The 14,502-nt window shown below is 44.7% G+C and overlaps 1 protein-coding gene across 2 annotated transcripts in view; it reads right to left on the reverse strand.

Annotated features, from left to right (window-relative positions):
• The window catches only part of LOC126524201 (sphingomyelin phosphodiesterase 4), a 118,974-nt gene that overhangs the window by 9,142 nt on the left and 95,330 nt on the right, over positions 1-14,502 (reverse strand). For both annotated transcript variants that reach the window (XM_055067362.2, XM_055067361.2), the window contains exon 15: positions 3,834-4,091. In XM_055067362.2, the coding sequence (XP_054923337.2) occupies positions 3,834-4,091 (258 nt within the window). The remainder of the gene's footprint in view (positions 1-3,833; positions 4,092-14,502) is intronic.

A 14,502-nucleotide genomic window follows, 5' to 3' on the forward strand; every position in this document is an offset into this window, starting at 1 on the left:
CTGATCGCAAGGACGGTGACTTGTGAATAAGCGTTCATAGCCATGGCTTGGGACCGAGTCACGCCGGTTACGATAGCAAACTGCTTCAGCAAGTGCGGCTTCTTCAGGAGTCCTACAAAGGCGCTCCCAGAGACGGAAGACCCAGAATCGAGGACTGGGACCAGCTTGATGCTGGGTGCTCCGTGCATGATTTTATCACTGCGGACGACAAACTTGCTACTTGACGTACTAGTTCTGCGGAAACCCGCAAGGTCTAGCGAAGTAATTAACCTTGCTACCTGTGGTGCACGCATCGTTGAGGGCATTCTCAACGAGGTCACGTCCGAGGCTGCAAATTCCAGTGATGAAGGCGACAAAAATGGCGGGGGTAGGGACGAGCAGCCACCAACGACAGCTGAAACGCTGCAAGCCCTCGACATTCTGAGACATATTGTTGCCACGGGTGAGTTCAGCGACGATACAAGCACGCATATTTATGGATTTGAAAAAAGTCTGCTAGGCAACCTGATGAAAAAAGAAGAAACAAGGACATTAGGCATTTCTTCTGCCGAAAATAAAATGTTTTTTTCCTCAGTGTGCTTTTTGCTTTTCTATATAAGAAATTTGCCGGTGTGAATTTGGTTAATTTAGCTTACCAGTTTTCAAGGTATTTCGGGGTTACGAATGTCTGATAACACGAATATTTTTTGCGGCGCCGTGAGATCCTTATCAAGATCCCACTGTACATACATATCTACATAGGCAGTTAACCCCCAGAAAAAATGTGAAGTACTCTAAGAATACTACCACATTAAAGGGACAATAAAGGCGAATACTAATTCGACGTGGACTGCTTAAATACCATTCTAGAGACCTTGCAACGCTTGTTCCGTGCAAAGACTTAGTTTACGACAAAATTGCATTGGAAGGGTCTGATTTTTATTAAGTTCAAATCTCCCGACACCCAACTGGGGAGTGGCAACGCTGCATATGCCCTCGCCACCCTTTGTGGCCGTCGGTGAGTAAAATGGTACCCGACAGATGGTGGTACCGAGCTAAGACAGAGTGGTGGATTCGCCGCTGCAGCTGCTTTTTGGTCAAGTGGCATAGACCGTTCAGGCATCCTGCGACATCACATGGAAGTTGAATTCTCTGCTACTTGCAGTTTGTGCGAGTTTTGCAAGCCAGCAAAACCAGCGCAGCACTACCCGATAATGAAACTACTGAAACGCAAAAGCGTGTGTGACGCGGAGTCCAGCGAAAACGAAACCTTTTGACCGCCTGCGTCGTTGTCAAGGGTCATTTCAACAAGTTATTTTTATTAAAGATGAAATAAAATGACAAGTAGCACTTTACTTCATATTATATTACAATACAAGGATGTCTTTTGCAATGAATGGTTGAGTACTAGTGACAAAATTTAACTGAGGAGTGCTTTCGTCATCGGGCAAGTACAGTGAAACCTTGTTAAACCGTAGTTGGCCGGAGCTCGGAAAAAGTATGTACTAAACGGTAGTACTGTTTAACGGAAATAGCATGAGATCGCCCACTTACCTGTCGAAAACGGAACTGAGAGAGAGTGCGATGAAAGTGTGAAAAAACATGCAGTATTTATTCACTTCACGCGACAAAAGTCTTATTTTTGTTTGATGCCGCGGCGGCCTAGCACGACGACAGCGGCCTCAAACTTACTAAAGCTGCGTGCCAGCTTTTCAGCCAGCCCCCTTTTCTCGGCGAACACTCACATGGCAGATTCCTCGTTGGCGTTACATATTCCCCGTGCACGCGCGCGGCAGTGCTGCAGAAGCCCAGGGGCACCTTTTTCATTGCCGGGTGCTAGAGTTTGGAATACAGTCAACGACTGAATTTTCGGACGGCCAAATTTTCGGACATGCCTGACATTTCGGACGTCTTTGCGGCACTGCCACGAGCCCCATAGAATCAATGTATAAAAACATCCGAAGTTTCGGACGCTCGAACCACCCGCCGTCGAATTTTCCGGATTTTCTGACGCAACGGAAGGTCTTTTGGCTCCTCGCGCAGCACCCTTGCGAAGGAAATCAACTTGCAGCCGAAGCATATCACCGCTTTGAACCACAACTAGCCGAATCTAGCAGTCACACACCGATTTGGTCTGGCCACGCTGGCTATGTTCATCGCTGCACTTCCGCTTCAAGCGGAGTTTCCGGAGTGGCGCTATCTCGTTTGTTTGCGCAGGCCACGTTTTGGCTAGCGTGGTGTGTGGTTGTGCTGTTGTGTCAAGTGTGCTCTGCGACGCTAGGCCTAGGTGCTTCGACACTCGTCAGCGAACTCCACTGTTCGCAACTAGAGCATTTAGTTTGCCTTTGATGGCCCCCACTCCGTCTTCGTCGTCCTCGCCGATGGCATCGAAGCGCGGAAAGCAGTATCGTCGGTTAGTACCGGCGCAGAACTGACTGACGAGGAAATAGTCCGTCAGGTTGTGGGGGATTTAGAAGACTCCGATGTTGATAATGAGGAGCGAATGCCTGCGCCGCCTACAAGCGCCGAGTTGACGCGAGCACTGTTGACTCTTTTATCGGTGTACAGTGCTCACATGGCCCTTGCTCAGAGCGAGGTGAATATGATCGCATGCAAAACGCCGTTCAAACAACAATCAACAAGTTCTTCAAGCCACTGCAGCAATAACACCGGCAGCCGGCTGCATACAGAGGTTTTGAACGGCTCTTTTTATAGCCACTTTAGTGATGCTTTGGCAGAGTTTCGGAAGCCTGGTACTTCGCCCTTTACCTCTAGATCCGAGAAAAAAAGAAAAAAAGTGTGTTTTTTTGCATGCATTCATTTTTTCGGACTGCCTGAATTTTCTGATGTTTTTACGTTCCCTACAGGGTCCGAAAAATCGGTCGTTGACTGTAGTTACATTATCACGCCCCTGTTCTCATCGTGACAACTGTATTCATGAGGCTGACGTAACGCACAGCTTCTGCACTGTCGGGCCTGAATTGCCCGTGCTGTCGCTTTCCGTGTCGTCCTCGTCACTGTAGCTAGTCAACACTTTGGCAACAACAGAGGCAACGATGGCGAAAAGTCGAACCTCGTAGCCGACATCTCTTCGCGGTTGCAGCAGCGTTGCCGAGCAACTTCTTCGCATTCGAAATGCCACACACTGTAGTCAACAGCAGATCCCTGTCGCGTGCCAGTGCCAACTTCATGTCACGTTCGATAGCACGGACAATGTCTAATTTTTCTTCTATGCTGAGCACCTGGCGTCTCTTTTATCCGAGCTTCGGCATGACGAGAGTCCTCGCATGCACGACGTCACAACGCTCTCTGGCACGGGGTCGAAATGATGTTGATGTTGATGTGGCTTCATGCGCAAATGCACAGGGCACTTGGAGGCCGTTGTTCCAATCTCTGAGGCTTGTTGTTCTTCCGAGCCGCCCGATGGAGACGACGCACCGCCGCGTTTGCGCGGCAAAAAGTGGAAACGCTACGTTTTAACCAATGCGTACGCAATAAGCTGGTACGGTTTATGCGGATACAAAATACATTATGTTCAATGGCCACTGAGTTGGGGATTTGACTTTACTACTTTTAAAACGAAACTACTGCTTAAGTGGGTACGGTTTAATGAGGTTTCACTGTACTTGAATGTCCCGGGGGGAGTCTATGGTGTCATGGATTTACTCCAATTTCTCTATTGTTAAGGCTCTGTTCGCAGTAATATTAATGCCCTAGAGATTGTCGAGCACTAATCTATCCCTTTAGCTCGACCTAACGTTTGCCTTTAGTGTCCCCTTAACAACAGCAGCAGCTGTCTTACAGCGTGTGCAGGCAGCTTATTACACAGCCACTCGACAGCGAGGCATGCCCACCTTGTCATTGATGGCGGTGGACAGCAGGTGCAGCATGCGGACCAGAAAGACAACCTCGTAGCTACGAATGGGCTCCATGTCGGGGTTGCCCTGGTAGGTGTACGCTTTGGTGTCGTCGAGGCAATGCTCGAAGCCACTCTGCCGGAAGCCATTCTGCCTCCTGACGGAGTCGGTCATGTCGCGCGACGACGCAAACAACGTCACCACCTCACGGCCAGACTCTGGGGGCAAAGCAGACAGCTCTGCATCCTTGTTCAACTGCAGAAAACAGGAGTAGTTGGGTTTATAATTTTTTTTTTTAAATTGTGAGGTTTGTACATGTCAAAACCACAATGTGATTTTAAGGCACGGCGCAGTGGGGGACTGCAGATTAATCTTGACCACCTGGCGTTATTGAACGTGCACATAGTACACGAGCGTTCTTTGCATTTTACCCTCATTGAAATGTGGCCACTGCAGCCTCAAGCTCAGTAGCACAACGCCGTAGCCATTGGAACTGCTTCAGCGGGTCAGCAGCCACATTTAAAACCATGTAGATCAATAGGCTCTTCAAACCAATAGCTCTTCAAACTACAGGTGTGCAAACAGTAATTTTTGCGACCAAATTGAATACATGTTGAATATTGCCAGAAGCTAAACGAGTACCAAGTAATTTTCAAATAAAGAGCAGCCGCTTCCATCATTACTGTAAAACGATCTTCACATCTTAGCATATTCAGAATGCAAGCAAACGTCTGTCCTTATATTGCAGACTATGAAGTGTTCTTTATTAAAGCTCAAATGGATCACTAGGAGCAAATAAGCATGAGCGCACAAATACCGAATAGTAGATTTGGAATAGAATATCCAACAGTCAATAAAACAAAGCCAAATATCAAATCAAATATCAAACATCAGGAAATTTAACACAGCCTTTTATGCTTCCAAATATTGTGCAAAAAATACAATGCTTCACATGCTCAGGAGACTAATTACATTACTTTACAAGAGCCTTGCTAGCTATCAGTAACTTAGGTACGTATGAATTGAGATGCATAGTATGCTCTAGTCTTATTAAAGGGAACACCAAATTAGTATGCCAGCCCTGATAACAACTCAGTTCGTACACGAAGATTTGGAAAATATTTTTCTATGGGTGGAATGTCTGTCAAACAGAATTATGTGCTTTTTTCCGTTTGAAGCTGAAGAAATAGCGAAGCTGTCTTAAATACTAATGGGGTTTTCAGTTTCATAGTGGGTCATACAGTGCTTAATTAATGGCAATCTTCTGTTGTTTAGGAAGTATTTCTTTCCAGTTTGTGGTTATTCCGTCTTTGTGGCAGGTGGTTCCTGTGGGTTATCATCGGCTCGTTTACAAAGCCAATCTGTTCGACAGACAAAAGCAGGGGAATGCGAATCACGTCACTTGGCACCGCTCCACGCGGTCAGTGGCGCCATACGCATCGACCGGTCATGGTGCCGATGGTAAGAGTCGTCAAATCGGGAGGGCTCACGGCAAGCTCATGCGACGTGGGCCCTCACCACTGGTTGGCCGAATCGCCGCGGGCCGATGTGATAATGGGCCACAAACTGTCATGGAAAGCTTGTCGCTAATATGTTCCCAAGGGCGGCCCCTCAGTGCTCGGTCACGAAATTGCGCTTACAGGTTAGATTGAAGCAGTGTTCGGGTCCACGGTAGACCGGCCAGCAACTACCATGTGGAAGCATGTCAAGTTCGTCTGCGTGCTCGTGTGTGGGTGTAGCACTCCAAACTGCGCGAATCTGCGGGTGTGAACACTGAACTTGCATATTCTATGCGATGAACGTGCCTTCCAGCGACAAATCAGACTGATGTTCGCACATGCCCTCGTGCTTTCCATACATGCTGCTGTTGCAATTCCCTCTGTCTGCGTCACGTTAATCATCCCGATTGGCACTGTCGACCTGGATGAACCTTGTACCAATAGAGACTACGCGCCATAAGAAAGCTGCGTGCGTCACTGACCACAGCCAGGTCATTGACCGAAGGGACCCATATCCGAAAAATCAAATATTTCAGTATTCGCACATTCCTACAAATTAGCAGTTTAATTGTCTATTTAGGACTCTTCGGTATGTGCAAATGATGGCGGTTTAGCCGGAAATGTCTTGCACCCTGAGTGACTGCAGTCAAGGTCCGATTTTCCAAACTCCAGAGGGCCCACAAAGAAGTCCGAAAAATCAGGCAGTCAAAAAAAAAATTACCGTATTTACTCGCATAATGATCGCATTCACGTAATGATCGCACCCCTGAATTTTGTCGTCAAAATTCGATTTTTTTTTATTTCCAGTGTAATGATCGCACCCCGAACTTGCCGCAGCGATATGTCGTGTGCCAAGCCTAGCTAATATTGATCGCGCTTACCATCTGTCGAATGCTACGTGAACGACTCTTCAAGACAAACCAAGCGGTCTGCACGCACCAAACATACTTAAGTAGATGCCTCATTTCCTTACTTTCATCACTTTCCGCACTTCCACGACTAAAAAAAAGCTGCAGCCAAACTTGGCTTTATTATGTGTAGGCTTTATAATGGTTGTGGTCAACAACAACAAAAAAAGGCACCTTTCGGTTCTTCTCATCTGCACTTGTGGGCACGCAACAAATCGCAAGCGGCAAGATAGTAGCCACGTTTACAGTGATATGTTAAAAGTTTACCCTGTTCATACGCCGACGCTTGTAACACAGCTAAGATATTCACCCACCCTTAGCGGAAACGTGCCGTAATAGGATAGTAGTGAAGACAGATGCCGCAGTTTCCGCAGCATGCCGGCCCTGTGCTTCTGTAACTGGCAGCTAAGCGCGCCCATCTGTTTCTGTCCCCTCAAAGTGGACATGGCTACGTTATTGCCACAAACATGCCGATATTAACAATATTATTCATTACTGATACGGGAGAAACTGTTTCAATGCACGTAATGAACTCACGAGAAGAAAAAAATATCGCGTTCGGCGCGTTCGGTTTGCTCCGCCGGCCGACATTGTTATTTTGGTGTCCCGCAGCAAACGCGGAACGAAAAAAATTTTTTTTTTTCTTTTCGAGGGAAATTTAACCCGCGTAATGATCGCACCCCTGATTTTGCGTCAATTTTTCTGACAGCGAAAGTGCGATCATTATGCGAGTAAATACGGTAATGCATGCCTTTTACTGCCCCAAAGGGCTCAAATTGCCACAGGCATGTTCGACATAGCTCTGAAGGCCTGCCAGTACACTTATTAGGCATATCGGTGCTCGTACTGTGACAGGAGACGGCGGATGCATGCGTGTATAATCCGCCTTTTTTCACGGTGTGATGGCACTTGCGCTCTGCCCTAGGGGATTAGTCACGAAACGTTCTAAAAGGGAAGCGCGCGTGGCCGCGCAGCCTGAAATCGTGAGAAAGCCCCCTGAAAAAAAAAAAAAAGAAAAAAAAAAGCACCCAGACGGGGACTGCAGCAAGCACTTGTGCCGTGTACCTAATCGGAGCTCTACTGGTAGGTCGACCTACGTCTGTTCTCTGTTGAAAACGTGCGTAGCTAGGACTGCAACTCCACTTTACAACAGAAAGTGGCCAGGGCTTCGTCTGGCCTGCACCGTGAACCACGTAGTTGCTGCCTTGCGTTGATGGCTAACAAATTTATCGAAACGCCCCTGCGTTACACTTGGGCGGCACTTCAAAAACTGCGCATTGCTACCGAAGTCTTCTTGCAGCATCGGCCCTTTCTTGCTGGTGGTGACAGCGTGTGCCTGACTTCACGTACAACGCGGTAGCACAGGGTCGATATGAGACAGACGAGACGCTGATGCCAGCGACTGACCAACCATGGAGAGCAATGTGTTGCCGAGACCATTTTGTCATAACAGGCCAACAATGACGCAGCCGATGGGCGTGAGCTGTCGTAGCACGGCAGGCTTTTTTGCCCACGGCACCAACAAAATCAGTGCGCCGACCATGATTGTTTGAACAATCCCCACATGATGGGCCATTGAACCGATAACGCGATAGCAGCTGTCTTTTCGCTTGTGTATACAATTATTCGCACTCAAAATGTCGAAACATGGCTTCGAAGTTGAAATGCACAAGCTTCAGTCCTTTCAAGCCGTGCACATGAAGTTTGAGCCAACATTGATCCTGTTTAGTGAAGGTTGGGTTAGGCCTAGCTGCGTCAAGTTTGTGCACCCACTACCAGTGGACCTGAACTTGAAATTAAGCAGTTAGGACAACATAAACTGCTCTTATAGTTCAGTTGTGACCCAACAACAATCTGATATCAACTACTCTTTACTTCGCACATTGCGCGCACAACAAGCAGCAAGCAGCGACACAGCGCTGTGCCAACATCTGTACGTCTGTTCCCGAAAGCTGCCGGTTGCATTCACTATGTCGATGGTGGGTCTGTATGCGTTACACTGACACATTTCTCAATTCCAGAAAAGTAGTGTTTACCTCTGTGGCAAATGCGAAACAAGGGACAGCTAATTCCATACAGCAGCATCAACAACTGCCTCGCTCAGTTACCAATGGTGCCGTCGATGGCATCCGCATTTTCGCGAGAGAACTAAACAGCCTGTGAATGAGTGCTTATGCCGAGCAGTTTCTTTAATAATACTTTATTAACGCGCAAGCTGTAAGTATGAAGAAGTTAAAGTGAGAAACAGTAACAACAGCCCATATTATATGCGTCTGGATCACATTTGCCATTGTTTAAGTGGCTCGGCCGCTCATATTAAGGGAGGCCGCGGCTATTGAAGTGGTCAAATTGTCCAAATTTTCAATTTTCTGATTAACTCTTTTTGCGGTCCGCGGACCTTTATTTACCTCGTGGTGAAATATTATAACAAAATACGTGGTAGGAATCGAAAGAACAGCACTTTCCTTGAGTGCTATCATCAAAAATTTCGAAAGAATCTGGCTTCGGAAGGCCCCGTCGCACCATGGATCGTAGTGACGTAGTGCCGCCATCTTGGTATCACCGTAAAGAGGAGAGATCGGAGCTTAAGATAGTCGGAGCAAGGTATTTCTCCACCAAAAAATAAACCAGCAATCATAAGTGAAAAAAGGCAAATGCGGCATTGCGATTGGGTGGGGCACAGGGCACAGCAGTGGGGCACAGGGCGCACTCCTATTGGCTGTTGTAATTTGAATCGCAGACGAACCTCTCTCGCGTGCATTTGCGCAGCAGCGAGCTGCGTGTTCCGATCAATGCGATTGACGATCGTGGCAGCTTACACCCCTTTTCTTGTGATGAGCCCCAAAGGAATCAAGTTCTGAATGGCGCACATGTACGGAAGACCATGAAAGGCATGGAAAAGAGGGAGAAAACTACTCGCAGAAACGTATGCCGCCGAGCTTGTTGACAAGGCACGACCAGCGCACGTGGATGACTGGGAAAGCACGTCCGCGTGCAGTGCTGACGACATGACCACGGAACACCTATGCGACCGTGAGCGATGGTGACAGTGCGTCCACATGTGGTCGTGACGGCAACACGACTCGGCGGAGCATAAGTTTTCGCATCAAATATTCTACGGTTGATTTCAGCTCCAACTCTCACTAATAAAGAGGTTGCGCAATGACATACAAGAGCAGACATTTTGAATGCACTGCCATCTGCCTCTGCACGACGGATGGATGCATGACCATCAAAAAGGCAACTAAGGTGCACGAAATTGCTGCAAGAACACAAAAATACATCAAAATGTAAAAAAATTTGTCCTCACAGGCAAAGGATTACATCCAAGGCGAGTTTTAGGTGCTCAAAGTGAAGATTTAGATGTTTACAACAAATGAAACTGCGAACCCCATTTTCTCAGCTTTCATTTTTGGTACAGTTGCTTTCAGTCATCCCAGTGCCATTTCACAACAAATGAAGACAAAATAATTCTGTCTTTTGAACTTAGATCCTGAAACATTGATGAGTGCAATAAAGATGTCTATTTTTAACTGCACCTCACAAAAACATTTATAATGGGTGTTTTGCAAAAGTCGTTAGTGAGATAATATGCATAGGAAAGTTAAACATTTTTATGCTCATTTCGGCATTTAAATAAACCAATAGCTTTATAGCACAGAATAGGCCTTTGTGAACATGCAGATGTGAAAATCTTTGCGAACTTATGTGTAATTAATTAATTTGGGGATGACCATTAGAGGCTGTCAATTGTCGTAACTCAAAAACTATAATAGATAGCAGAAAACTAATTTCAGTTATGATATTCAATATTCGAAACTAACAATGTAATGATATGTGGCTGTAGATGTTGATGTAAAGAAATGGATTGCTTTGGCTAATCCGGCGCGGAAGGCTGCGTTCGAAGACTTCTTGAATATGAAAAATGTCCAAAGAATGCGCAAGCGGAGTACAAGAAGTTAGGTATAACTTCTCGATTTATTGAGCTTCAGTATAACAACATTCTCGAAATGACGAAGTATTTAACTTCGTTACCTCTTGTCCATGGAACCCCATGAATTTAGAACCTCAATATAATGAATTGTGGTTGTATGCAATTTCAATATAACAAAAAGAATGTTGAGAAAATAAATGTAAACTTCTGTGGACGCAGATGGTCAAATGATTGAATTACAAGTGGCTGTATGAAAACGCACCTCTCAAATAAGGCGCCTTTATTTATTTATTTACAGTACCCTCAGAATAAGTATACATTATAGAGGGGAGAGGCAACATAAAGGAGCTAAAAATGATGTACAGAAAAGGCACAGTATAAGCAATAATGACAAATTATGCTCACTCACTGATTTACACATCATAGACAAAAAATAATAGTGGTAGTTCACCATATATCTCTTCATACACTTTTCAATAAAACAAATCGGGAATGATAGTTCAATATATACATAGTTAGGTTGCAAATATAGTATTTATACAATGAAAAGACACATGATATAATGAACACAAGTTTCATATTTAAATGTAGTTAACAAAAGCGTTTCTAAATTGAACAGGATTACTGATGCTAACAATGGATGCTGGCAGACCGTTCCATTCTTTGCATGTTTTGGGTAAAAATGATTGCGAATGTGTTAGTGTGTTAGAGCGAGGCACGTGTACCTTATGCGTATGATCTCTACGTGAGGAGACGAATGGTGCTGGATTAATCCATGCTGACCGAAGCGCTGCGTTCTCGTAGTAAATCTTATGAAATAAGCATAGGCGTGATTGTTCCCTGCGGGTTAACAGCGATGGTAGGTTAAGTGTAGCCTTCATTTGTGTTACGCTTGCCGTACGATGGTAATTAGCTAGTATAAACCGAGCGGAGCGATTCTGGACGCTTTCAAGGCAGTTAATTGAGATGGCATGATGTGGGTCCCATACTGATGATGCATATTCCTACTGTGGATGGACATATGTCGTGTATAACAAATGTTTGAGTGATAATGGTGCAAGCGAGAAGTTTTTGCGAAGATATCCAAGTGTGCGATTAGCTTTGCTTGTTATAAAGTCAGTATGGTACTTCCAGGATAAGTTATAGGTTATATGGACGCCCAGATATTTGTAGTTTCTTATGCTCTCTAAAGGAATGTTATCAAGTAAATAGGCTGGACAAGCTTCATTAGTATGGGATATTCGAATCGATTTACATTTCTTGACGTTAAGCTGCATGCACCATTTTATAGTCCAGTTATGCAGTGTGTTTAATGGTCCTGAAGAGATGAAATATTAGAGTCATTAGTAATTTTACGATATATTACGCAGTCATCAGCAAAAAGACAAATTTTAGACGAAACGTTATCAGGTAAATCGTTAACATAGATAAAAAAACAACAGTGGCCCAAGCACAGACCCTTGTGGAATGCCAGATTTGACAGGTGTTAGAGTTGAATTAACTCCACTGGCGCTTACAAATTGCATGCGGTGTGTTAGAAATGCTTGTATCCAATCAATTACATTAGTATCAATGTTCAGTGCTCTGAGTTTACATAGTAGTAATGTGTGGTGTACTTTGTCAAAAGCTTTAGCAAAATCAAGAAATATTCAGTCCGTAAGAAAGCCTGCGTCCAAGTTGGAATGCAAGTCGTTAGTAAAGCAAGGAAGCTCGGTATCACAGGAGAATGTTTTAAGAAAACCATGTTGGCTAGATGTAAAGAAGTTGTTAGATTCAAGATAATTGATTACCTGAGAATAAATTACGTGCTCCATTACCTTACAGGGCACTGAAGTCAAACTGATGGGCCTATAATTAGAAGGGTTATGCGTATCACCAGATTTATGAATCGGAATGATCTTAGCCGTTTTCCAATCTAAAGGCAATGTGCCGTTGTGAAGCGACTGAGAAAAAAGTAATTGTAAAATTATTGAATACTCACTAGTACTGTGTAAAAAGTTAATGTTAATTCCATCAACACCACATGACGATTTTAATTCTAACTTATTTATAATGGATTTAATACCGTTACTATTAAATGCTATGGGATCCATGTGGGGGTATATTTTAGGTCGTCTTGCGGAGGAGTAGCATGCGAAGACGGCGAAAAGGCCTGTACGAACGTGTCATTTAGCACGTCAGCGCACGCGTGGTCGGCGATTGTTTTCCCAGTTAGTGAAGTTAGAGTAACCTTTCTAGTGCTATCTCCTTTCATAGAGCTCCAGAATGCCTTACTGTTAGTTTTCAGTAGCTTGGGAAGGGTAACGTTGCAGTAGGAAAACTTCGCAGACCGTAAATTTGAAAAGTATGTGGCGGCAGCGGATTTGTATGAAAACCAGTATTTGGGATTTAGTGACCGTTTAGCGATACGAAATTGACGTTTCTATTTGTTACTTAGTCTGCTAAGGTGTCTGTTATACCACGGTGCGTTACTATTTGAATATATACGTCGGACTGGAATATAACGATTTATTAGATCAGATACTTTTTCTTTAAAGAGGCACCAATTTGTCTCGACAGAACGATCAAGATGGCAGAGTACAAACGTGCCAAGAAAGGAAGCAAGTTCGTTGTTTATTGCCGAGAAGTTAGCCTTATTATAATCTTTTATTTCCTTAAATCGTTTACGTTTCAGTGGTAGTGATATCATGATTGTAAAATGTAATGTATCGTGGTCGCTAAGGCCAGGTAAGTGCGTTATCAGGGATATAATATCAGTTGATGTCAGCACGAGATCAAGTAATGATGACGTAGTGCCTGCTACATGTGTTGGAATAACGACTATTTGTACTAAGGTAAAGTCAGAACAAATAGCGATAAACTGATTAGCCTCACTGGATGATGGGTTAGAGAAGAAACATAAGCTCGACCAATTTATGTTAGGAAAGTTAAAGTCACCCATAAGAATTTGTTCCGGGGAATCTTACTGTTAATTGATTTAGACAGTCATGCAGGTGATCACAAAACGAACTTTTGAGGGTGGCCGGTAACAGACGCCTAAGATAATTTTTTTGAAATTAATGGTTAAACAACACCAGATAGATTCAATTTCAGCCAAGACCTGTAAGCGTGTAATTTCAGCCAAGACGTGTAAGCTGTCTTACCGCGCATTTAGTATTGGAGATTGCGTGATCTCGAGTTTCGGTGACCCGGTGGAGTGAGAGGCAGATGACGCATTCGCTCCCCATTGTCTGTGCTTTTCCTGATAGCGTCGTCCCAGTGTAGGCGATGCTATCAGCCGCGGGGGCAGAGGGCACGCGAAAGCATGGCTGGCTTTGTTTAATTCGTACTGCTGATGCGAAGATATTGTCGACGTGGCGTGAAACCGTATCATTCATCGCCGACCCCCAAATTTACCAATATGAATTGTTTTCTCATTCAAATTTGCTTTTTTTGATTGCCCGATAATTCACAAAATTCTGCAGCCCCTTTGCATGCAAAAAATATCGATCGGCAACTGTACTTGCTTGCATACAAGGTCAAATTTCAATAGAATTAAATTTCGATACAAGGAAAAAAATTACCAATTTCACCGATTTCATTAGTATATCGAGGTTTGACTGTATATTGTTTCTTGAATTGGCTTTATGAGCAAACAGATCTAAATTACACCCGAAAGGCGAAACATTGATAGTGATAGCAAAGTATTGAAAGCTACACGAAGGTTCCTAGCTTTATCGGCCGCGTAAATCGCAGTAAACATTTGCTTATGAATTAGATTAACAAGAATGGTCGCCCGTGCACACAGGCAAACATGAACAGATCTCACTCAATAAGTGTGAACACTCGCTGTCACAATGCTGGCATGATGAAGAGCACAAACAAAGAGGAGCAAACACTTTTTTTTTGCCTCTCACCTCAACGTGCCTCTAAATCTTGAGGCGTTACATGGCCTCCACCACAAAAGGCACCTGAAGACAGCGCACACAAAGCCACCAACCATCTCAGCTTGCCTGGGCTATGCCTCCACCATAGCCTGGTTGATCACACTACTGCACGCTCACCATTTTCCCTTGCACTCAGGCTAAGATGGTGCACACCAAGCCACCATCCTTCTCGGCTCACCCTCGCACGCTTTCCCTCGCACCCATAGCACATGACAAGCAGAGTGCGAAAGGGTGCTATGGGCGAAAGGGTCCTGCATTTAGCACTACTGCTACTCATACTAATCGCTGCTGTTGCCACACAAACAGGGATAATTGGCCACAAAAAAAAAAAAAAAAAAAAAAAAAAAGAATCGGGCGCTGACCCATGCACGCTGGGAAAAGGGTACAGCAGCTGACATT

This window comes from Dermacentor andersoni, chromosome 3, assembly GCF_023375885.2.
Source record: "Dermacentor andersoni chromosome 3, qqDerAnde1_hic_scaffold, whole genome shotgun sequence".
NCBI lineage: Eukaryota > Metazoa > Arthropoda > Arachnida > Ixodida > Ixodidae > Dermacentor > Dermacentor andersoni.